General features: G+C 43.1%; 1 protein-coding gene across 4 annotated transcripts in view; it reads right to left on the bottom strand.

Annotated features, from left to right (window-relative positions):
- Window positions 1-23,343, bottom strand: part of CACNA1G (calcium voltage-gated channel subunit alpha1 G) — a 281,486-nt gene that overhangs the window by 202,864 nt on the left and 55,279 nt on the right. For all 4 annotated transcript variants that reach the window (XM_063960705.1, XM_063960707.1, XM_063960706.1 and 1 more), the window contains exons 3-5: window positions 12,028-12,125; window positions 9,310-9,469; window positions 7,681-7,972 (exon numbers count right to left, since the gene is read on the bottom strand). In XM_063960705.1, the coding sequence (XP_063816775.1) occupies window positions 7,681-7,972; window positions 9,310-9,469; window positions 12,028-12,125 (550 nt within the window). The remainder of the gene's footprint in view (window positions 1-7,680; window positions 7,973-9,309; window positions 9,470-12,027; window positions 12,126-23,343) is intronic.

The following is a 23,343-nucleotide window of genomic DNA, read 5'->3' as shown; positions in this document are numbered from 1 at the left end:
CAGAGGCAGAACCAGCGGTGGTGCTAGGGGGCACCAGCCAAAATCTTGCCTAGGGCATCATAATGGTTAGGGCCGGCTCTGGCCATAGCTCCTATCCTGGTTGTCTGATCCCAGCCTTGCTCGTGAAAATAATATCATTATTTTCAATTAAAAAAAATCTATTACCAAAAGCAACATATTTAGGCAACAGCAGAAAGAGTGAGATACTTCACATAACTGTCTCAACAGGTCCCAGTATAAGGTGGACACTGAATGAACCAGAGGTCGCAAGTTACACGAGATTAAAGTTGATATTTTCTCAATAGCTGTTTAAAAAATCTATAAAGAAAAAAATTAACCTATGCACGATTTTAAATAAGATGAATTGAAAGTAAAATATCCCAAAGGTGTTCTACAGGTGTGTCCTCCTTTAACGTTCCTCAAATTTCGACAATTCGGTTGCGAGATGCAGGGAGCTCTTGTAAGAGCTTAAACCAATAAGTGGTGAGACCAGGTGGCACAACCTTAACACATCTAGAACTGTATAGTCGAATTGGCTTACACAAATGGAATACCAGAATAATCCCAATTCCAAACTGGATGATAATATACTATAAAAATATTCTTCTTCTGAAAGTGCTTAAGCCTGGGGACCTATGTGTGTGGCATTGACCGAGGATCAGGAGGACGTATCTAACAGTGTGGGGACACCTTTAGTGACCGGGACTTTGGGTGACTATATCTCTATGCTGCCTGCTGCGGTTTCCTGATTGTCCTTGATGTCTTTTGCTACATGCTGGTTTTAAATCTATGTTTGTGAGTGTGTCTTATATTAAAAATTCTTTTAATCATACACACAGACGATATTGCACTATTATTATTCTCTATTTCAAGCTTCCTACGGTAAATGTGTGTGTAACATATTTATGAAGTTGAACCAGCCACAATGAGATTCTGATTACTACATGCAAATTTATCAGCTGTGATATGTGAGTGGGACCATTGACTAATAAAATCACACCTTCGTTCAAGCGGAATACACTTATGTTTTGTGTTTTTTTGTTATTTTTATAGTATATTATCATCCAGTTTGGAATTGGGATTATTCTGGTATTCCATTTGTGTAAGCCAATTCGACTATACAGTTCTAGATGTGTTAAGGTTGCGCCACCTGGTCTCACCACTTTTTGGTTTATGGTCTTTTGTTAAAACCACGGTGAAGGTTTTGCTTGTGGGACTGAAGGCTGCTACCTAATATAAGCGCAATAAGGATCTCTTTCCTTTTCTGCTCTTGTAAGAGCTGTTATATTGCCTGTTCCAGAGGTGCAACACATGGTGCTTCACCACTTGAAAATAAACTTTATTACTATTGATTAGTGAATCTTGCAGTGTGTATATAAACCTTAAGTGAGAAGGCAGGGGAAGAGTGGAATGATCTAGTTAACAGTGGTCATTTTATAATTTCACTGTAAAATTCACTTGGTTATAGATGGGTCTTTATTTTAATGTTATATAGAATCTATAACCAAAACCCGATGTATACTGCCAGAGTGAACCTGGAGATTATTCACTATAATATCATAAGGGCTGACATGACCAATTGGCCAATTTTTATGTGGGGTTGAACTCTCTAATGTTAAGGGTAATATACATCCAGTAAAAGTGTGGACCTGCAATGTCTATTTGTGCACACAAGAGGGCCTCCTTATCCAAACTGAATTGCATACTCAATCCCAATGTTTGTACACGATTTATGCCAAACTGTAAATTTGAGGATGCACCATATAAAGTTCATGCTTTAAAGAGTAAAACATGAATACAAAGTCTAGCCTTTTAAATTTTAGGACCCATCAATATTACTGTCATTTAATTTTCTCCTAAATGATTTCTCTGGTTAGGATCAGTTATAGCTTAAAGTAATCATGAGAATGAGGGAACACTGTAACTGCATTTATTGTATTGTCACTTTCCTCCATTTGAAGGTCTATCATATTGGTTACTGTAAACCTAAAAATGTGCTTTCCTTGACCTGGAAGGTACAGGGTGAGATCCAATCTTGGACGTATATTTGGGTAAAAAAAAACCTTTATACAGGGAAGTCCGCTGTCAATGTGCCCACTTTTCTCGAATTGAATTCTTACATTTGCAGGGAATGTACAGTAGATACACTACATGTGTCTAGTCTGTTCCCAGCCAAGGATGCCCACAATCCTCACTGCTCCTCCTATAAGACAGTGCAAACATTAGCGCCTTAACAGATGCACTACCTACAGCCACTCATCTACTGTATGTAATTAACCCCCTGTAAAATTTGGGGCAACTGCACAAAAGTTGGTTGTTGTGACATCACAAAAAGGTATTTGTAGTTTATAAATAACTCTCTTTGGAATTTATGAGTAACTCAGCAACCAAAACCTACTGCAAGATTAGCAGAAACAGGACAATGACAAAATCAAGTATTGTTAGAACTGTCTTTGTAAGACAAATGAATCTACATTTTGGCAGAAAGGTGAAGTGCAAGTATGTACAAGTGTAGGCTGAGTAAGGTTGTATTCAGTCAGTAATTGTGGCTTGAGTAGACCTGGACACAGATGCAGATAAACATGTCAAGATGACTATCACTTGTGGGCCCCCCTTTGTCAGGATACTGACTTGGTCGATGTGGCATGATTGATGGGTTGATGTCAGGTGGCCAAGGCAAACTGATGATGTTGTTGAGCTCTGATTGGAAGCTAGCAATGTCGTTATCAAGTCACCCAAGTGAAGGTCTATAGGGTAAGTTTGTTTATTATGTATGCCCCTGAGGAAAGTTCTTTTGAACTGAACTGAAATGTTGGAATCCTTTGTTCCCGTGCAGAATTTACTGCTGAAAGTCCTTAAGTGCCACCAGTCAGCTGCTTAGCATATACTGTAAATATAATTTTGTGGTCATTTATTTGACATTACCATTACAGCATGAAAGATGCATATTTCATATTAAAAGGGGACAATTTTTTTTTAATGTTATTCAGTTTAATATAATGTAATTTCATTTGTATTTGCATTTGGTATTTGTGTTTGCACATTTTATGTTGAAAAAACAGCTTTAGTAATAATTATTAAATGAATATCAGAAAAAAATATTATCTCTTGTGTATATTAAACTATATAACATTATATATACATGATATATGTAGGGTAATGTGACTTAAGCATTTATTACTATCACTGTTAAGCCTGTATGCTATCTGGATACTATTGTGGGACCTAACTAAAAACACTTACAAGTTTAATATCAGGGCCATAACTATGCCAGACTATTGTGAGTGCCGCTATGGCTGCCAGCCATCTTCCCAGTGCAGCCCTACTGGGACACAGGTCTATGTTATGACCCATGCAATAATAAGATAAGATTCTTCATATTGGCCTTGAGTTGTTTGTAAGTGAAATTGGCCCCTTAGCAGACAGTTTTGATGCGACTTCACTGACAAACCGGTTCAAGAAAGGAATACAGGATGGAGAAAGATGAATTTAGGTGGGGTAATAGGCTTTTAATTAGGACATTTGATTTATTTCTGTGACTGAAAACAAATCCTAAAATTTGTTTTGGGGCTTCTTTGCTTGGAATACATTCTGGAAAGTATATAGGGTGTTTGTTGATACCCCTTTGCTGAAATCTGATTACCTGTTTAAGTTCTGGTGCTCCAGCCATTCTTAGGTTGGTACAGGGTCGTAACTAAGGCGGTGCAACATGTGCACTACTACAAGTGTTTACAAGGCGGTAAAATGTCTACTTGAGCCTCTGTTTAATGTATATCGGGTACAAATGTTGGTGTTTTACAGTTGGATGCATGTGTACTGTATGCCATGGTTCCAGAGACTATTAACAAATATTGTACTGCATCCCAGCCTAAGGGAATGAGTGTAATATTTTACACACCTTGATTCTAAAGTTCAAGGGACTTACTTTAGGGAATGACTGAAAAAGTTTAACCATTGAACAAACATGATACTAGAGGGCATTAGAGTTTGAGTTTCAATTGTAATATTATTGTATTCAATTCAAAATGTTGTTTAAATGCTTAGGATGTAATTGATATAAAGATAAGCACTCATACTGTACTCCATGCCAACAATACAGGAAGGGAATGCATAAGATCAGTAGCTGGCAGGGAGCGCCTACTGACATGATGGAAGCTGTGGGGTTCCCCTAGGTGAGTTGGCTCTCAATTTAAAAAAATATATAAATGAGTGACCCTAAATAGTTAAGTCTACACTATCAGCAAGAGCACCCGTGAGTGGCTTACCATATAATGCAAACGTGTGTAATGGAGACGCCTGCGTTTTGTGTACAAATAGCTTTGCATCTTTTAATTTTTTCAAATATACTCTCAGCTACAGACATTTCTATTTACCAGCCAGGTATACGATTCGTTATATAGAGCCTTTATTGCTTTAACAGCTGCTAGGATGCCTGATACTTGAGATCTAGAGTCCGAAAAAAATTGCTTTACACTTAGCATATTAAATGCATAAGCATTCCTCCAGATGAACCCTTTTATGTGTATTCACTGTTCAGATCAACTATATCCTGCGGTATGTTTCTGCGTTTTATGGTTAAAGGAAATTACATTTTCCTATATGCATTAGTTAATTAAGGGGATATAGACAACTGTTATATCATGGGTTTGTTATGTAATATATTAATAATCAAAGGTATTGATATATCTTGCACAATAAATGATGGAAATGTAGGAATCCCCTAAAATTTGATTAGCTGCTGTCAAAATTTGGTCTGAAAATTAGCAACTTGAACCTAAATTTGCATTGTGATATTTCTAGGACTGAATTACCAAATCCCAAAGTTGAAATGCTGCTCTTTTTCATGTCAGCCATGTTATACTCTACAGAGATGATGGGGCTACAGTAATTGGCTGATATGTGCGCAGCAGCAATGTGCGGTCAGGTGATGCAGAGCCTCTCCTTTCATACTCCAGTATACTCCAGAGTTTCGAATATAAAAATTATATGAAAAATACAAAGAAAATATTATAAATATCTTCTTGGTATTATTCTAATCATTTTGATAGTCAAAACTCTCACGTATACTGGAGTATGACATGTGAGGCAGTGCCTCCTCTGCCTACCTTGTCCACACATCTCTGATCAAAACTCAATAGCAGTATATACAGCTGCACCTGTATATAAAGCCTCATGAAGCCTCGGATTCATATACAGTATGTGTGTGTAAATCTGGCTCTGATACTAGTCAGGCATGATAATTTGACTCTATTAGTATACTATACATTGCCCACACTTGCCTACTCTCCTGGATTGGCTGGGAGGCTCCCAAAAATCAGGTGGTGCTCCCTGCCTCCCTCTCCTAAGCCCACCCCCAGCTTCTCATTGGCTAGTTTCACAGTCTGGGCTGGCTTAGGAGATGGAAGCGCCGCTTCTGATCTGGATACACTGCTTGCACATATATTACATAGATCTACACATGTATGTTTATATGTGTTCAGCAGCCTCCCTGAGCACATATAAACATACATGTGTAGATCTATGTAATATATGTGCAAGCAGTGTATCCAGATCAGAAGCGGCGCTTCCATCTCCTAAGCCAGCCCAGACTGTGAAACTAGCCAATGAGAAGCTGGGGGTGGGCTTAGGAGAGGGAAGCCTAATGCCTGGATTCTTCATGGCAGCTGTAGTATATAACGCTGATGCCGATCAGGGGATATCCCGCAAATAACTGCTAACTTTTAAAAGTGCCGTGTTCATTTTTTATATGACTCATCTTTTTGTTTTAGGCACTTAGAGTTTTTCCTATGCAGCAGTGCAATACTGATATCTACGATTAGTCTTACAGCAGTGAAGAAACTACTGTTTCTAGTGAGCAATGTTGGATTTTGAAAAAAGGTTTGTAGTCCCAGTTTTAAGGACGTCAGTTCTAGCGGGGAATACAGTTACCTTCTTACTAATATATATCCACTCTTCAACACCACTCTTGCCAGTGATGGGTAAATATCATGCAGCCGTCTACAAACTGTACCATATGTTGAATATCAATCCCTTAATAGAGTATTTCCTGCTTTTTCTGTACTCCTGCTCAAATAATCTCTAACACACCCTCGTCACTGTTGTGGAGCTTGATGTACTATTGCTTTCCTGCTTTTGGCAACCCCCATAAAAGAGTCTGAAGTTTATAGTTTGGTTTGGGCGGTTAAAATATTAGATTAAGTGTTACAACATCTAATGTCTTGAACAAAAACAGCAGAGTGTAATGGTGCCATATCGCAAGAAATTACATCCAAAATAACTCCATGTTCATGAACAAGCTGGGCCGTAGAGCAAGGAGCATTTGTTCACCTAGACAGGTATAACTTTGAGCCAGGCTGCCTGCACCCTGGCAGTTCATGACTGCAACAAACGTCCGTCAGGAGCAGCTGAAGAACCTGCCTCATTGCTGCCAGCTGCAGACCCACAGTTATTAAGTTGTCAAACCCAGTTAACAGTTACAAGCAATCTGATTGCTGGATGGTGCTAGTAATCGAACAAACATAGAGTCAAGAGGTCCCCAGAAACTGATTAGCAGATGTGTGGAACTTTCCACCAATCCCAGTGCACAGAGATGGGAACTGATTCTTGTCACTGACGGAAATTTGAGGATAGTTTGTCTGCATTATAAAACCAGCATATATCTGGGATCTATATAACAGAGCCATCAAAGGATAAGAGCAGGTAGGTTAGAATTAAAAGCTAGAGATCTGATATGGTTGGCATTAAAAATTCACCAGATATGCCATGGGTCTGCACTGTGCCACCACAATAACCAGAAATGTGAGAATTTGTATTGTATAGTTGTCTAAAAAGAGAGTTTGCATTAAATAGTAACCGCTAATAATTAAGCACTGTGTTTTTGATTTGTGGTAATGATAATGCTCTCTGTACAAATGCTCTCTGTATAAAGGCCACATGTTTGCTCTCTGAATTGGACGGAAATTACTGACATTGGTCACAGTGAAGATCTCTGTATAGTTTATGTACAGTAATGGCAGATATATGTATTTATTTCTATGTACACAAACAGGACTGGCGCTTATATGGCCAATTTGCCTTCACCTTTGCATCAGATCTTTATTTGTGAATCGGTGATTATATTTCAGAACGGTTTTGAATATTTGTCTAAGGATGGTGCTAATAAGAAAACAAATAAATTACAGTATGCAGCATGCACCATGACTGGAAGAAACAGACTGAGATAATATTGTATTGCCTGTGTATTTCTACACCCGGACAGGTAATGGTGTTAATAATTACAGAAAACGGTAATTGTGTTCTGCAGTGGTCAGTGGGCTTCAGGTAGGTAGTAAAATAAAATAAGGGTACATTTGTAATCATGCAGCCAATGTTGCAGATGTGTTGCCACAGTTGTGTAGGAAACAAATAGCTCACACAAGTGTACAGTAGTCTGAGCTATTACTAGTCACATTCACAAAGAATATCCACAGAGTACAATTGAGCGATCCAGGAGCTGTCACTGTCCTTGTATACAGCTATAGATGTGTGACATTTGTTGGTGATTGTTCTATTTTTATATACAGACTCTTTGGGTGATCGGGAGATCACTGCATGTAGCAGTATGTGATATTTTCTATACATTTTCAAGAAAAAAAAGGAATATCATATATTGTAATGCATAAAATATATATAAATTCTTACCTGAAAAATTGCAATCCAAGCATACCCTATATTATCAAAATTGATAGCACCTTTGAAGGGGTTATGTTCCCCAGCTGAACAGTTTGTATAATACTGATTCCAGTTGACACATGAAGTATTGCTGGTGTTATTATAAAAATTATAATCCAGTGTACACTCAAGTCCTTCTTCCCTTCGTGTAGGGACACTGCGACAATACCGCATGCCGTTTTCTCTGGCTTGTGAGCAGATGAAAGGATTCTCATCCTCATTCTCAGTCTGATAGTACCGTTCCAATTCCAGGCAAACAGGACTGCGAAAGGCACATTAAAGATTGTGTTGAGAAGCAAATGACTGTAATAACATCATAATACAAGTTGTCTAACTTAGTGGTATATTTACTAAACTGCGGGTTTTCAGAAGTGCAGATGTTGCCCATAGCAACCAATCAGATTTTAGCTATTATCTTCTAGAAGGTGCTGATTATTTGCTATGGGCAACATCTCCAATTCTGAAAACTTGAACTTTAGTAAATATACCCCTTGGAGCCAAAGAAAGTCTATTTCTAGTTAGCCTGCCTTTAACATCTTTTGGGGTGTTAAGTACAGTCATCCAGGAGACTTTGTACAGAAGACATTACAGTCACCCCAGTAGGTCCATTTACAGCCTTTTAAAACTGATAGCTTCATTTTTACATTTCTCCGTGCAATTATCCACAATGAAAGACCCAGACGTTGGATTCTAGTAAATGACCAGAACAGCGGTTCCCAAACTCGGTCCTTAAGTATCCCCAACAGTTCATGTTTTCCAGGTCATCTAGCAGGTACACATGTGTATTCATTGCTCACTGACACATTTTGAAAGACCCACAGGTGGAGCAAATTATTTTACTAGCAATTTTGTGAGGCGACCTGGAAAACATGAACTTTTGGGGGTACTTGAGGACCGAGGTTGGAAACCACCTGACTAGGAGAACAGCTTGGGGCAAAATAGATTTCACTTTTCTTTTAATGTCTTAAAAAATATATCACATAGATCTTGGGCTACTTTAAATTTACTAAGCGGCGGATTTAAAACCAAACTGGAAAACAGCAATAATATTAAATGCAGATCATGTCTAGTTGTGTATTTAATAGGATTGCCATTTTACATTTTGGGGTCAAACCTACCAAGGATCTGCGCCTTGAAAAAGCTGCTACTTATTATGTCTAGCCCCTTGTTTTACTCCGTTAGAATTATGCAGATACATTGGGTGTAATTTACACTGTATAACAGTTTTGGAAATATAAAATGTGTATGGATCTTATAGTAACTAGTTGTGACTCAGAAGTTTCTTTTTGGCACAATCTGAAATGAGAACTCCTGAAAACAAAGGCACTCTCCCTATTCCTGTGTGCCTGGCTGGCTCCACCACTCATAAGAAGAGAATGTTTGGTATGTGTCCTATGATATGTTTTTGGATGCTGTACACTATGGGCCAGTAAACTAGTTACTACACTTCCCTTAAAAGCCCATATGATCTGCTGAAATATGACACCAAATGAGACAACAGTCATATGCACACCTAGATATTTAAGAGTCAACGATCGATTACAACATATTACATTTAGACTTATTCTTACACTCTATTCAGTTTTGTTTTCAACTTACAGGCTGAAATTTTCTGGGAGGAAGCAGCGGTTTCGTAGCAGACCAGCCCAAAGCTGCACCCCCACAATCCCAAAAATGAAGAAGACAAAGAAGCAAAGTAGGAGGACATTGCCCAACATTGGCAACGTGTCCAGCAGCAACGTGACAAGAATCCGCATGCCTGGAGAAAAGAACATTTGTGCGTCATAATATATATGGACTAGCACTCAAGTAGTCTGTGTGCAAGTATTCTAAATTGTACTGAGATAAGTGGATGCTTCATTTGGCCCAATGTTAAAACAGTTTTATCAGTAATAAACAGTAATATCGAAACAAAACCAGAGCAGTTGTTTTCCTGCCTCTTTCCTCATTTTCTGACTGCCCTTCCCCAATACAGATTCAGCCAAAAAATAATGTACTCCTGTGCCGACTACCTTTTGCAGGGAAGGGGGAAGGAGGGGGTGCTAAGCACATATAAACATACTTGTGTAGATGTATGTAATATATTGGGCTGGCAGTGCATACAGATCGGCAACAGCGCTGCATACCACAACTGCCGTGCAGAACCCGGGACTCAGCATTAGTCTTCACTCTCCTAAGCCTGCCCTCAGACTCTCATTGGCTAGTTTCCCAGGAGTCTGGGGGTGGGCTTAGGAGAGGGAAGCCTAATGCTAAGCCCTGGGTTCTGCATAGCAGCTGTGGTATACAACGCTCCTGCCAATCTGAATGTACTGCCAGCACATATATTATATACATCTACACACGTATGTATAGGTCTGCTTAGCGGTTCCCCCTGCACAAGGTAGTCAGCACTAGTGGCTGCAGCTGCTGCTGATCTACTCTGATTCATAGATGTACGCAAATGCATTTGCAGTAGCGCAGTGGCTGTGCAAAATCTGCTAATGTCGCAGCCACTGGGAGTTGTATAGAGGTGCCCTTAATTGGCGTCTCTGATCCTCTGCTTGTGCACAAAGATATCAGGCAAACATTGTGTCATCTGAGACATTTGTACTTTGTGCAAGATTTCATGATCGCAGTCGCAAGCAGTAACACGCCCCGTAAACATGACACACCTACATTTTGCTGCCACTCCCCCATTACCACCCACACATTTGCATGACCATTGCGGCACATGTGCAGTGTGACCTAGACGCCTCTGTCGGCCACCACTAATTGGTCAACTGTAAAGTATATCTGGCTTGTGTACATTTCTGGATCAGGCCAAATAAACATAACAAATGTCTGCTTAATATTTAAAGACACCCTTATGGTTTATAAAGGCAAAACATGTTCCCTATCCAATTGTGTGTAAAGTACAGTTGGCAAGGGCTTATTTTAATTAGGGTTGCCATAATATCCATTTAATCTATGATTTACACAGGTTCTATGTCTGGCTAAATTCAAGCCTGCATTTCATCTGGTTTGAATCAGCCACAGAACCTGTGAAAACCATAGGAATCCCGGATTAAGGGGATATTATGGCAAGCCTAATTTTAATAAACAAAAAAGGAAGACACCACATTCTTTTGTCATGCAAGAGCCACATTTTACTCAGACATTTACAGTACCCTCTTAGCACATGAATACTTCCTCTTCCCATCTATATTTCCTGTTAGTTTTCCATCCTTCTGTTCCCCAAACTTAGATGCTTTCATGTTCTTATATATGGGCGCTTGTCTAAACATGCTCAGAAGATCTAAGGATATTTATCTGACCCCTGTCAGGATACTGATTATCAGGATGCCGGTGTCACTCTTATGACTGCGGGTATACAGTATCACACCCTAACAGGGAGTTTGTATACAGGATTAGTTTAGCAAGGATCTGTTGATGGAATTGGGGGCAATGCAGAGTTGTGAATATGCATAATTACGCAGTTTTCAAACTGAGTTTTTGCACCCAGTATAAGGCTGGCGCAAGTGCGCAATGATAATAATAATGGTACAAAACCAAGCAGTATAGGATGGTCACAGAGATGCGCACAACCCTGCATGCGGGTGAATATCTACATTTAATTCTGTTCATGCAATGTAGGTGCAATTAAGACCAACTTGCTCTGAATTGTGGATTGGCTTTATATGGAAGAGTTAAAAGCCTGAATTATTAACTGCTCCACCCTTAAGACCTGCTCTCAAAATCTGCTGTTCAACGTAACCAACCATGATAAATATTTACTTAACGCCAACTGGAGCAGCTTATGCGGGACACACATCCCAGTCCCGCCAATGCAAATCTGATGATTGGCAATAATAATAATAATTTAAAAAAAAAGCTGATTGGTGGAAATTGATTGTTGCCGATCCATCAAGGAATCAGCAAAATACAGCACGTAAAAAATCACAATAATTTTTTGGTTAAAATTGGTGAATCAAGGATTTTTCACGTGTTACATTTAGCTGATCCTCTGACCCAGACATCGGGAGAACGGGGAAATGCCCTGATAGCTGCCTGATGAATGGGCCCCAGTAGTGGGAATAGCAACAAAAGAATACTTTAGTCCTTACAAATATAGCTGTACCATGCAAACCTACATTTTCCTGATCAGGTTATATTTAATGACTTGTGTCACCAGTCAGAATACTAATATACACTATACTGAAATCAGCATTGAGTAAATAATGTGTGCTCTGCATTTAACCCTCAATGTGAAAGCATTTTGTCACCCTCTAATATAAGGTAATGCTGCACTGCATGTGTATGTTTGTATTGTTCAAACCCTGTTCATTTAAGGGAACTTACTTGGCACTCGGTTAATGGCTCGCAGCGGACGTAAAACTCTGACGGTGCGCACCGCAGAGAAGCTGACATTTTGAAGATCCAGCGAATATTCAAGCATCCTAAATACAAAATTATAGATTAGCCACATCATACACTTCCTTTCTGTTTGTAGTGGGTTAAGGATCACATTAAAAATACAATTGCTTCTCATATAAAATGCCCAAAGGCACCATGACACATTAGCATTGTGTTACTTGTTATTGCAATATATTTGTCCCAAAATACATTTTTATAAACCTCTTGTCCTCATTAATGTGGATACTGATGGTAATCTGATGAAGTGTGTGGTTATATTTCTTTATTAATGTAGTTTTCAGACCGGTGGTCTGTTTCTTTGGTAGGATCAGACCAGTCTTAACAGATCTCCACAGGCCCTTTTTGGTATACTGTAGATCACATGCTCTGAGAGATTCTTCAAGTTACTGCAATCTTATATTCATTTATAATGATTGAACAACAAAGTATGGTTAGTCATTGTATTCAGTGGTGCAAGTAGAAATATTTTCTTAGTGGTACTGAGTGCCGAAAAATGGTCCTGGTCATGTGTTGTGTGGGGCGTGGCCACATGCTGTTAGTGGGAGTGGCTACATGACATTAGCGGCGTGGCCACACGACACAGCCACTTTTTTTTTTCTAATCTGGAGGCAAGGCTAAAAATATATCCAATTCAAACTTCTCATACTCACCTACAAAGCCCTCACCCACTCTTCTACCTCTTACGTCTCTGACCTTATCTCTCTTTACATTCCCACCCGTCCTCTTCGCTCTACTAATACACACCGTCTCTCCTGCCTACTGATTACCTCCTCCCACTCCTACCTACAAGATTTTGCACATGCTGCTCCCTATCTCTTGAATGCTCTACCTCTCCCCAACCAACTCTCCACCTCTCTACAAAACTTCAAACGGGCTCTCAAGATCCACTTCTTTACCAAACCCAGCCAACTCTCCTCCTAACCCTCTTGTCTATGCTCACTGTCTACCCCCTCTGTGTTACCCCAGTCTGTTAGCACCTCGCCTTTTAGATTGTAAGCTCGCAAGAGCAGGGACTTCTTTCCTCCTTTTCTTACTTACACAATCTTATACTCCTTACTCCCTTTGATGGCAGCTAACCCCGGGTTTTCTTTACCTGCCCTATATTGTCTTGAACTGTAAGTGCTGTTTTCTTGTTTGCTCATTCGATTAGGTACTGTGTAATGGGTGCTGCGGATCCCTTGTGGCGCCATATAAGTAAAGGATAATAATAATAATAATAATAATACCTCCAGTATAATAGAAATATATAGTAATGCCCCCAATTTAATAACAATATATAGTAATGCCTCCATTATAACAGGAAAATATAGCCACTGTCGCACTCCCAGTAACCCTGACAAAGTGAGAGGAGCTGTCTTGCTGCCAAGCACCATGGTCTCGTTGCTTTGTGGCACATTATAATTGTGGTAATGGCAAAGTGTGTGGCAGGTGGTACTGCATACCCGCTGCCAAATTCTTAAGGGTACTCCGTACCCGAGCCTACCCGCATACTTGCACTGCTGATGGTATTGCAAGAAAAGGTTATCAATGTTTTGGAGTTGTACATTAGTATTATGGGGCTGATGCAAAAATAGCGCTATGCCAATGTGTGCTTGCCAGAACATGAATAATTGCATGATCATGCCACCTACGCCTACGTCTGAATGGGGTGAGACATGCACATTGTAGCAGAGGACAGCTATAGTGAGGGCATGATCATGGAACTGTGGACAGATGAAGACCGTGGATAAAAGAGGCAAAAAAGACACAAATGAGACTGATTCTGAGGTCGGTGTAAACTAAAAAAGAGCACATAATTGTGCACCTGGACAAACTATGGGTCTGATTCCGACCTGATCGCTGCTACGCATTTTCACACAGCAGGCAATTATCGATAGACTGCGCATGCTTATGCACCACAATGCGCACGCATGTTGCCATACAACGACAGGCATCGTCGAACAGCGTCAGGCTGGTGCGAAAATTTCAATCGGACAGCTATTCGCAGCTGATTGACAGGAAGAGGCCGTTAGTTGGTGGTAACGGACAGTTTTCTGGGAGTGTCAGGGAAAATGCAGGCATTCCCAAGTGTTTTCAGCGAGGGTGTGTGACGCCAGTGCCGTAACTAGGCATTTTAGCGCTGTGTGCAAGAAACGACAGTGGCGCCCCCCCCATGTAAGGTAGGGGCAGTGCCCGCCAAATGTATAGGGGCGTGGCTTCACGGGGAAGGGGCGTGGCCACAAAATAATAGCAATTCATACTACGGTGCACAGTAGTGTACATTATTCAAATTACGCTGCACAGTAGCGCCATAACACCAGATAGAGCCCCTTTTATACATTACAGCAGACAGCGTCCCCCTTTTTACACATTACAGCAGACAGTCTCCCTTTTAACACATTGCGGCAGCCAGTCCCCCTTTTTACACATTGCGGCAGACAGCATCCCCTTTTTTACACATTACAGCAGACAGCGTCCCCTTTTTTAACAATACGGCAGACAGCGTCCCCGTTTTTACACATTACGGCAGACGGTGTCCCCCTTTATACACATTGCGGCAGCCAGTCCCCCTTTTTACACATTACGGCAGCCAGTCCCCCTTTTTACACATTGCGGCAGCCAGTCCCCCTTTTTACACATTGTGGCAGCCAGTCCCCCTTTTTACACATTGCGGCAGCCAGTTCCCCTTTTTACACATTGCGGCAGACGGTGTCCCCCTAAGAGAGAGAGAGAGAGAGAGAGAGAGAGAGAGAGAGAGAGAGAGAGAAAGAGAAAGAGATATACTTACCATCTCCCCGCTGGCAGTCAGGCTCCTCGTGCAGCTCCCTCGGTGCAGGCAGGTGAGAAGGAGGAGGAGGGAGGGGGAGCAGGGAGCCGCAGCAGCGCTATGTCATTGGTAGTAAGCGCCGCTGCAGCATCCCCCTCTCCTTCCGTATTGGCTGCCTGGCGCTGCTGTGGATGCTGGGACGGAGGAACCGCATCCCAGCATCCACAGCAGCGCCGGGCAGCTACGGAAGGAGAGGGGGATGCTGCAGCGGCGCTTACTACCAATGAAATAGCGCTGCTGCGGCTCCCTGCTCCCCCTCCCTCCTCCTCCTTCTCCGCTGCCCGGCGCTGCAGACTTCTCCCTCCACAGCGCGGCGGCGGCGCACACAGCAGAGGCGGCATGTAATGAGTCAATTTGACTCATTACATGCCGTTGGCCGTGCGCCCTCAGGGCAACTGCGCTGTGTGCCAAGCCCACTTGGCACACACGTAGTTACGGCCCTGTGTGACGCCAGCTCTGGACCCAATCAGCCTGTTCTCATCGCACTGTAGGAGTAAGTCCTGGGCTGCGCACAGACTGCACACAATGGTAAAAATATTCAAGGGTGAGTGTGGTGTGAACGGATTTGCAGCTGTCTGCCTACTGGCGTACACATGTGATCACACACTTGCACAGGCAAATTTACACTCCTCTTGGGCGGCGACTATCTGAATGCAGGACAGCAAATTAGCAGCACAGAGATCAGGTCTGAATCACCCCCTATGTTGCAATGCAAGGGGTGCAAATACCTTTTTTTTTTTATTGGGTGCAAGATAAATACTGACTGCTTTTGCATGAAATCCACAAACATTGGACACCTTTATTTTTATTCTGTAATTGATATTTATAGAGACAAAGAAATATAGAATTTTAAATCAGATACATTATGAACCACTTGGCCCATCTAGTTTGCACTAGGGTTAATTTTTGTTGGGAGACAATTAACCTACCAGTATATTTTTAAGAGGGGGAGGAAACTGGAGTACCCGGAGAAAACCCACGCAACCACAGGGAAAATATACAAGCTCCACACAGTTAGGGCCGTGGTAGGTATCGAACCCATGACCTCAGTGCTGTGAAGCAGTAATGCTAACAATCACACCATCCATACTGTAACTCTCTCTTACATGTTAAAGCTGTCCCACTTGCAGTGCAACATGTTTTTAGCAAGGTGCACAGTTACTTCCTCTTTTTTGCTTTACTCCCACCTTAGAATAAAATTCAAATATACCTACATTTTATTTTGCAGGTGGTCAGGGGTAGGAGCAAATAGTCGATTATGAATATGACTACTGCCAGTATTAGTGACCCGCTTTTGATTGTCCGTAAGCAAATGTTGCACCACTGATTGGTGCAACTTTTTGCAGGTTTGATGGTGCAGGTACCACTTCCAAAAGAGAACAATAGCTTCAAATACAATGCTGGAACATGCTCCCGGGGAGTTTATTTTGGGTTCATATTGTTTTCTATGTGTTTTACTGGCTTCAGATAGACCTCTTTTGGGTCAGACGTTTCAGATCATCAGTGGAGCCTGATGTTTGATTGCCTCACACTAGAAACAGCCCAATGGCTCTACCTTAGAGTTGGTCATTGGCAAAGTTAGCCATCTGACTGCAATGGAATAAATCCACTACTTACCTCAACAACAGATTCTACAGAGATGTATATTCAACATGGTGTCTATAGTACTACTTCCATAACTCCTCCTTCCAACCCTCTTCTAACCGCAAACTATTGGCCCTTATGTTGCAATATTGACCCAATTAACTATTCTACTGAATGCCTTGGGTACTATCAATATCCTCTTTCTCTATGCTGACTTCCTTCCGGGCTATCATATGTGTTCTTTGTTGTTCCATCAGTGGCCCCCATTCTGGGCTGTACTCTGGGCTCCCCCACAACCCCCTCCCCCCCATTGTGTGTCTTAATACATCTGGAGGGACAAAATGTCCTATTGCTGTGATAAACCTGTTAATTAAAAATGATGCCCTTATATAGTCATGTACTGGCAAGTGATTTTAGTGTGATCACCTGGGAGCTCATAACAGATAATAATACATATGGCTTTAAAAACTATACGCTCCACACACAATGTTTGATTTAAAAGGGACTTGAGCTGCAAACTGCTATCAATATATACATGTTCAATGAGCTATCTAAGAAGAGCCCATGAGAATTGAAGAAAAGAGGTGAAGGTATGCTCTGTTCAGCACATACCACTTCAACACATACAGTATAATGTCAAAACTGTATGGGTAACATCAATTTGAACAGCAAATTCATGTGGAGGGAGAAACCACTGTACAGAGTGTGGAAGATCAAGTCATAGCACAGCAGGAAGGCATCTGTAGGAATCAGCAATCATCACACCAATATAGAAACAGACACACACAAAACTATAGTCATGTTGAAACTGAAGTGGAGCAAAACCTCACAATTTCCCTATGCTGTGAATCTATAGGGTTGGGACGAGTGGGAATAATCCCTGCTAGTCGGCATTCCGATTGTCGGGATTCTCAGGGGGTGGGATGTAGGGGGAGGTGTCGTGACCGGCGGTCTCCTGACTGACGGTCACATAAGTACAGTACATCCCAATCTATAGACTTAGAATAGTTAAGATAAAAAAATACACAAGTGTAAAATACAATGCCATCTCCAATATCTTGCTGCACAGGCAGTCACAACAATGACACTGACCAACACTGACTTCACTGGAGAAAACCTACAATTCCTCATCATGAAACCAATGCTAGTCTACCTTGACAGTATCATTCTGAGCTTGATGACCTCTGAAGAGAGGTACATGCAATCCAGAAGACTCTCCAAAGCTCTGTGAGTTCAAATGCTCATTAAACTGAAACATAATAGGAAAACTTCCAGTTGTATAGCTCACATGTGGCTGCATAATTCAATTCCTCTCTGTTATGCACACCAGTGCCTGCAGGAAAGTACTGGTGTCAGAACTGTTATGCACTCCAGTGTCTGCAGGAATGTACTGGTGTTTGAACTGTTATGCAAAACAAATGGACTCACAGACAAACTGGGGAATATGACACAACGCACACAGAAGGTGACAGGGTAACAAAATACACACAAAGTGAACAGAGAAGCCCAGGGGCTAAGGAACTGGGTATCTCCCTTGTATTAGAACTGCTCAGATGTAAAAAGCAAGATGTTGTGTTTTAATACGTAGAGAACCCGAAATGCTGTTGCTAAGGGCAACAGCAAAACCCCAAAGGGTTACCAACGGGTGTGGCAGTAAACTCCTTGGTCAGAGATGGAACGATAGACACAAGGAGAGTCTCCACAATCCTATTTCTCACTTGCAGTGCACAGGTTTTAGCTTACTGCCACTAAACTGACCCCTGACACCTAGCACAGTGAGACAGGATTAGACAGGCAAGTCTTAGAATACAGCCGCAAACTTGCTAGGTTCACAGAGTAATAACAGAACCCCAGCAAGCTAAACGACTGACTCCAGTCTTACTGCTAGGTCTGGATTGGCAGAGTGTAATACCAAATCCCCAGGCCTATTTGCAGTAAGCAACAAACAAATACACAGCTACACAGTACTGGCTAACTTTCATGAACTGACTAACCAACAAAGATTCAGCAGCATCTGCTTACCCTGAAAAGAGGCCTTATAAAGCAGGTGCTGTCCACGCCCCACTCAGACCTCACAGACTGTGAGCACAAAAACCAGCACCGGATCCCCTGCCGTGCACAGAGCCTATAACCACTGCACAGCAAAAGACCCGAACCGGAGTATCAGCTGCGCTCAGGTTACTCCACTAGCACTTGTCTCCCAGTTGCCATGACGACGTGGCAGCACAGGGCAGGAGACCCTAACAGTACCCCCCCTCTGACGAGGGGTCAAAGAACCCCTACCACCGGGTTTATCGGGGAACTGCGAGAAGAAAGAGCGTATCAGTCTGGGGGCATGAAGATCACAACTGCGCACCCACGACCGCTCCTCCGGGCCATACCCCTTCCAGTGCACCAAAAATGACAGCCGACCCCGAACCACCTTGGAGTCAAGAATCCTTTCAACAACAAACTCCCTCTGGCCACGTATCAGAAGAGGGGAAGGTCTTCCACTGGAAGAAGGATTACTACTCGCCCGTTTTAAAAGGGAACAATGAAATGTTTTATTGATACCCAAAGAACGGGGCAGATCTAACTGAAATGCCACCGGATTGATAACCCTGGTGATCTTATAAGGGCCGATGAACCGGGGCCCTAACTTATGAGAAGGCTGTCTCAACTTCAAATTCTTGGTAGACAACCAGACGAAGTCTCCTAATTTGAAGCTGCAGGGTCTTTTCCGCTTATCAAAAACCCTTTTGGTCACTAATGACACAGACACAAGGGCTTTCTTCACTTTCCACCAAATACCTCTAAGGACCGAAACCACAGAGGAACCACCAGGCGTGGAGTCCAGGGGGTCAAAAGAATTGGCCTTAGGATGATGCCCATACACACAAAGGAAGGGAGAGATCCCTGTAGCAGAGTGAGCCGCGTTGTTATAGGCAAACTCCGCCATGGACAGATGAGCAACCCAGTCAGTCTGACACTTGGAGACATAACACCTGAGGAACTGCTCCAAGGACTGGTTCACCCTTTCAGTCTGCCCATTAGACTGCGGATGGTAGCCTGACGACAAGCTGACAGAAATCTGGAGATCGGAACAAAATGCCCTCCAGAATTTGGCCACAAACTGGGATCCGCGGTCAGAGACCACATCAAGTGGCAACCCGTGGAGACGCACAACATGCAGCATAAATAATTCAGACAGGCGTCTGGCTGATGGCAGCCCAACCAGTGGAACGAAGTGCGCCATCTTCGAAAACCTGTCAACGACAACCCAGATGGCTGTCATCCCCGAGGATTTGGGCAAGTCCACCACAAAATCCATTGAAATGTGGGTCCATGGCTTAGATGGGATAGAGAGTGGATGTAATGGGCCAACAGGAACCCCTCTAGGAGTCTTATTTCGGGCACAGATGTCACATGCCCGAACCCACTGATCCACATCCTTAGCCACCGAGGGCCACCACACCGCCCTAGATAGCAACTCCCGAGTTCTGGCAATACCCGGGTGACCTGCCGACTTCTTGGCATGGAATTCCAGGAACACTCGCTGTCTTAACCTAGGAGGCACAAACAAAAGACCTACCGGAAGGTCTGGAGGAGCCTGCTCCTGTGCTCTAAGGACTAATGATAAGAGGTCCTGGGTAATGCCCACTTTAATACATGATGGGGAAACAATGGGCAACGGCTCCTCGGTGGTCTCCTGGATTGGAGCAAAACTCCGCGAGAGCGCATCAGCCTTGATGTTTTTTGACCCAGGGCGATATGTTATCAAAAAATTAAAGCGAGCAAAAAACAAAGCCCATCGTGCCTGCCTGGCATTGAGACGCTTCGCTGACTCTAAATATGCCAGATTCTTATGGTCAGTGAGAATTGAGACCACAAACTTAGCCCCCTCAAGCCAGTGTCTCCACTCCTCCAGTGCATCCTTAATAGCCAACAATTCCCGGTTACCCACGTCATAATTCATCTCGGCAGGTGAAAATTTACGGGAAAAGTAAGCACAGGGATGAAGGCGATTATCAGACACTCCCATCTGAGAAAGCACTGCCCCAATACCCATCTCAGAGGCATCCACCTCCACCACAAAAGGACGCTCTGGATCTGGGTGTCGCAGCACCTTGGCCGAAACAAATGCCCTTTTGAGACGGGCAAAAGCCGCTTTAGCCTCACAAGACCAGTGAGCAACATCCGCCCCTTTCTTAGTGAGTGCCACCAAGGGCGCCACTATAGACGAAAATCCAGCGATAAATCGTCTATAAAAATTCGCAAAGCCCAGGAAACGCTGAAGCGCCTTCAAACTAGTGGGCTGCACCCAATCCAGGACTGCCTGTACCTTGGAACCCTCCATTTGGAAACCTTCTGGGGAGATAATATATCCTAGAAATGCGATTTGCTGAACTTCAAATTCGCACTTCTCCAGCTTTGCCCCAAGCCGGTGGTCTCTGAGTTTCTGGAGGACTAAGCGTACATGCTTCCGATGTTCCTCCAGGGAATGGGAGAAGATTAGGATGTCATCTAAGTATACAACTAAGAATCTATCCAAATATTCCCTGAGCACATCATTCATGAAATCCTGGAAGACTGCCGGGGCATTACAGAGCCCAAAAGGCATCACCAAATATTCATAATGCCCTGAGTGGGTATTAAAGGCAGTCTTCCATTCATCCCCCTCTCTTATTCGGATTAGATTGTACGCACCGCGTAGGTCAATCTTAGAAAAAATGGTGGCAGTACGAAGCTGGTCAAACAAGACCGAAATGAGAGGCAGTGGGTATGAGTTTTTAATCGTGATACGGTTCAATTCCCTGAAGTCGATGCAGGGTCGCAACGAACCGTCCTTTTTACCCACGAAGAAGAACCCCGACCCAACTGGAGACTGTGAAGGTCTGATAAATCCCTTAGCCAAGTTCTCCTGAATGTACTCTGCCATAGCCTGAGTCTCAGGACGTGACAGGGAGTACAACCTGCTCTTGGGAAGCTTAGCATTTGGCAACAAATCAATGGCACAGTCATAGGGGCGATGGGGAGGTAGTACCTCTGCAACTTTTTTGGAGAACACGTCCGCAAAATCTGCATAACACCCTGGCAATCCTGGCAAACTTAGCTGCGAGAGCCTGACTGGAAGGCTCAAGCAACTCCTGAAACAATCAGTACCCCAACTAAGAATCTCCCCAGAGACCCAGTCAAATTGAGGATTGTGGGCCCTTAACCGGGGTAACCCCAACACCAATGGGGCAAAAGTACAGACAGTCACATAAAAGGACAATTTTTCAGAGTGTGTGGCTCCAATAAACAAAGAAATCTGGCTAGTGCAAGAGGTAATTTTACCTTGGGATAATGGTTCCCCGTTTAACCCACAAATCTCAATTTCCGATGCCAAGGGTACTAAGGGAACAGAGTGTTTCAGGGCGAATTGGCGGTCCATAAAAACCCCGTCGGCCCCACTGTCCACAAAGGCCTCAGTCTTGACAGTTTGACCGAGGATCTTCAAGGTCACCGGAATGATAAAAGTCTTCTTGGGAAATTCTGACTTCTGGCCTGACAGGATATTTCCCATCACCCTCAGGCCCTGAAGTTTTCCGGCTTTTCTGGGCATGATACTACCACATGACCTTTATTCCCACAGTACAAACACAACCCCTGCTGTCTCCTCCGCGTCTTCTCACGCGAGGAGAGGCGGGTAGCCCCAATCTGCATAGGCTCCTCAGAAAATTCCTCAGAGTCTGAGGTTCCCTTGGGAAGGAAGGAAATCTCAGTCTCCCTTTCAAGCCTACGCTCTCTCAGCCGTCTATCCACCCGGATGGATAACTGCATGAGCTGATCCAAGCTATCAGGCAAGGGATATTGTACCAGTTGGTCCTTTATCTGGTTAGAAAGACCTCTTCGGTACTGGTGTCTCAGGGCTGGGTCATTCCACTGGGTATCATGGGCCAACCTCCGAAACTCCGTACAGTAAACCTCAACTGGCCTTCGCCCTTGCTTAAGGATCGAAATCTGAGCCTCGGCTGAGGCCGTCTTGTCAGGGTCATCATACAACATGCCCAGTGCCGTAAAAAAAGCATCAACCCTTTTAAGCGACGGACAGTCAGGCTGCAACCCATATGCCCAGACCTGTGGGTCTCCTTGTAGCAAGGAAATCACTATGCCCACCCGCTGAATCTCCGACCCAGAAGACTGAGGCCTAAGCCGGAAGTATAGCTTGCAGCTCTCCTTGAAACAAAAGAACTGCGAGCGATCTCCAGAAAAACGATCCGGGAGATTTACTTTTGGCTCCTTAACCCCTGCAGGTGCTGCTGCTGCGGGAGATCCGCCAGCAGCCTGGGAGGTGTGCATTTTAATGGACAAATCATTAAATTGTCGAGTCAGGACCTGCACCTGATCGACCACCTGTTGCAACGTATTTTGAGGGGTATGCTCCATATTCCCACAAAATTTCAACAGGAGTATTAGGCTGCTGAATATGTTATGCACACCAGTGCCTGCAGGAAAGTACTGGTGTCAGAACTGTTATGCACTCCAGTGTCTGCAGGAATGTACTGGTGTTTGAACTGTTATGCAAAACAAATGGACTCACAGACAAACTGGGGAATATGACACAACGCACACAGAAGGTGACAGCGTAACAAAATACACACAAAGTGAACAGAGAAGCCCAGAGGCTAAGGAACTGGGTATCTCCCTTGTATTAGAACTGCTCAGATGTAAAAAGCAAGATGTTGTGTTTTAATACGTAGAGAACCCGAAATGCTGTTGCTAAGGGCAACAGCAAAACCCCAAAGGGTTACCAACGGGTGTGGCAGTAAACTCCTTGGTCAGAGATGGAACGATAGACACAAGGAGAGTCTCCACAATCCTATTTCTCA

The sequence above is a fragment of the Pseudophryne corroboree genome, chromosome 3, assembly GCF_028390025.1.
Source record: "Pseudophryne corroboree isolate aPseCor3 chromosome 3, aPseCor3.hap2, whole genome shotgun sequence".
NCBI classification, from domain to species: Eukaryota; Metazoa; Chordata; class Amphibia; order Anura; family Myobatrachidae; genus Pseudophryne; species Pseudophryne corroboree.
The sequence above is the reverse complement of the archived record's forward strand: the minus strand, read 5'-3'. Positions and strand labels throughout refer to the sequence as shown.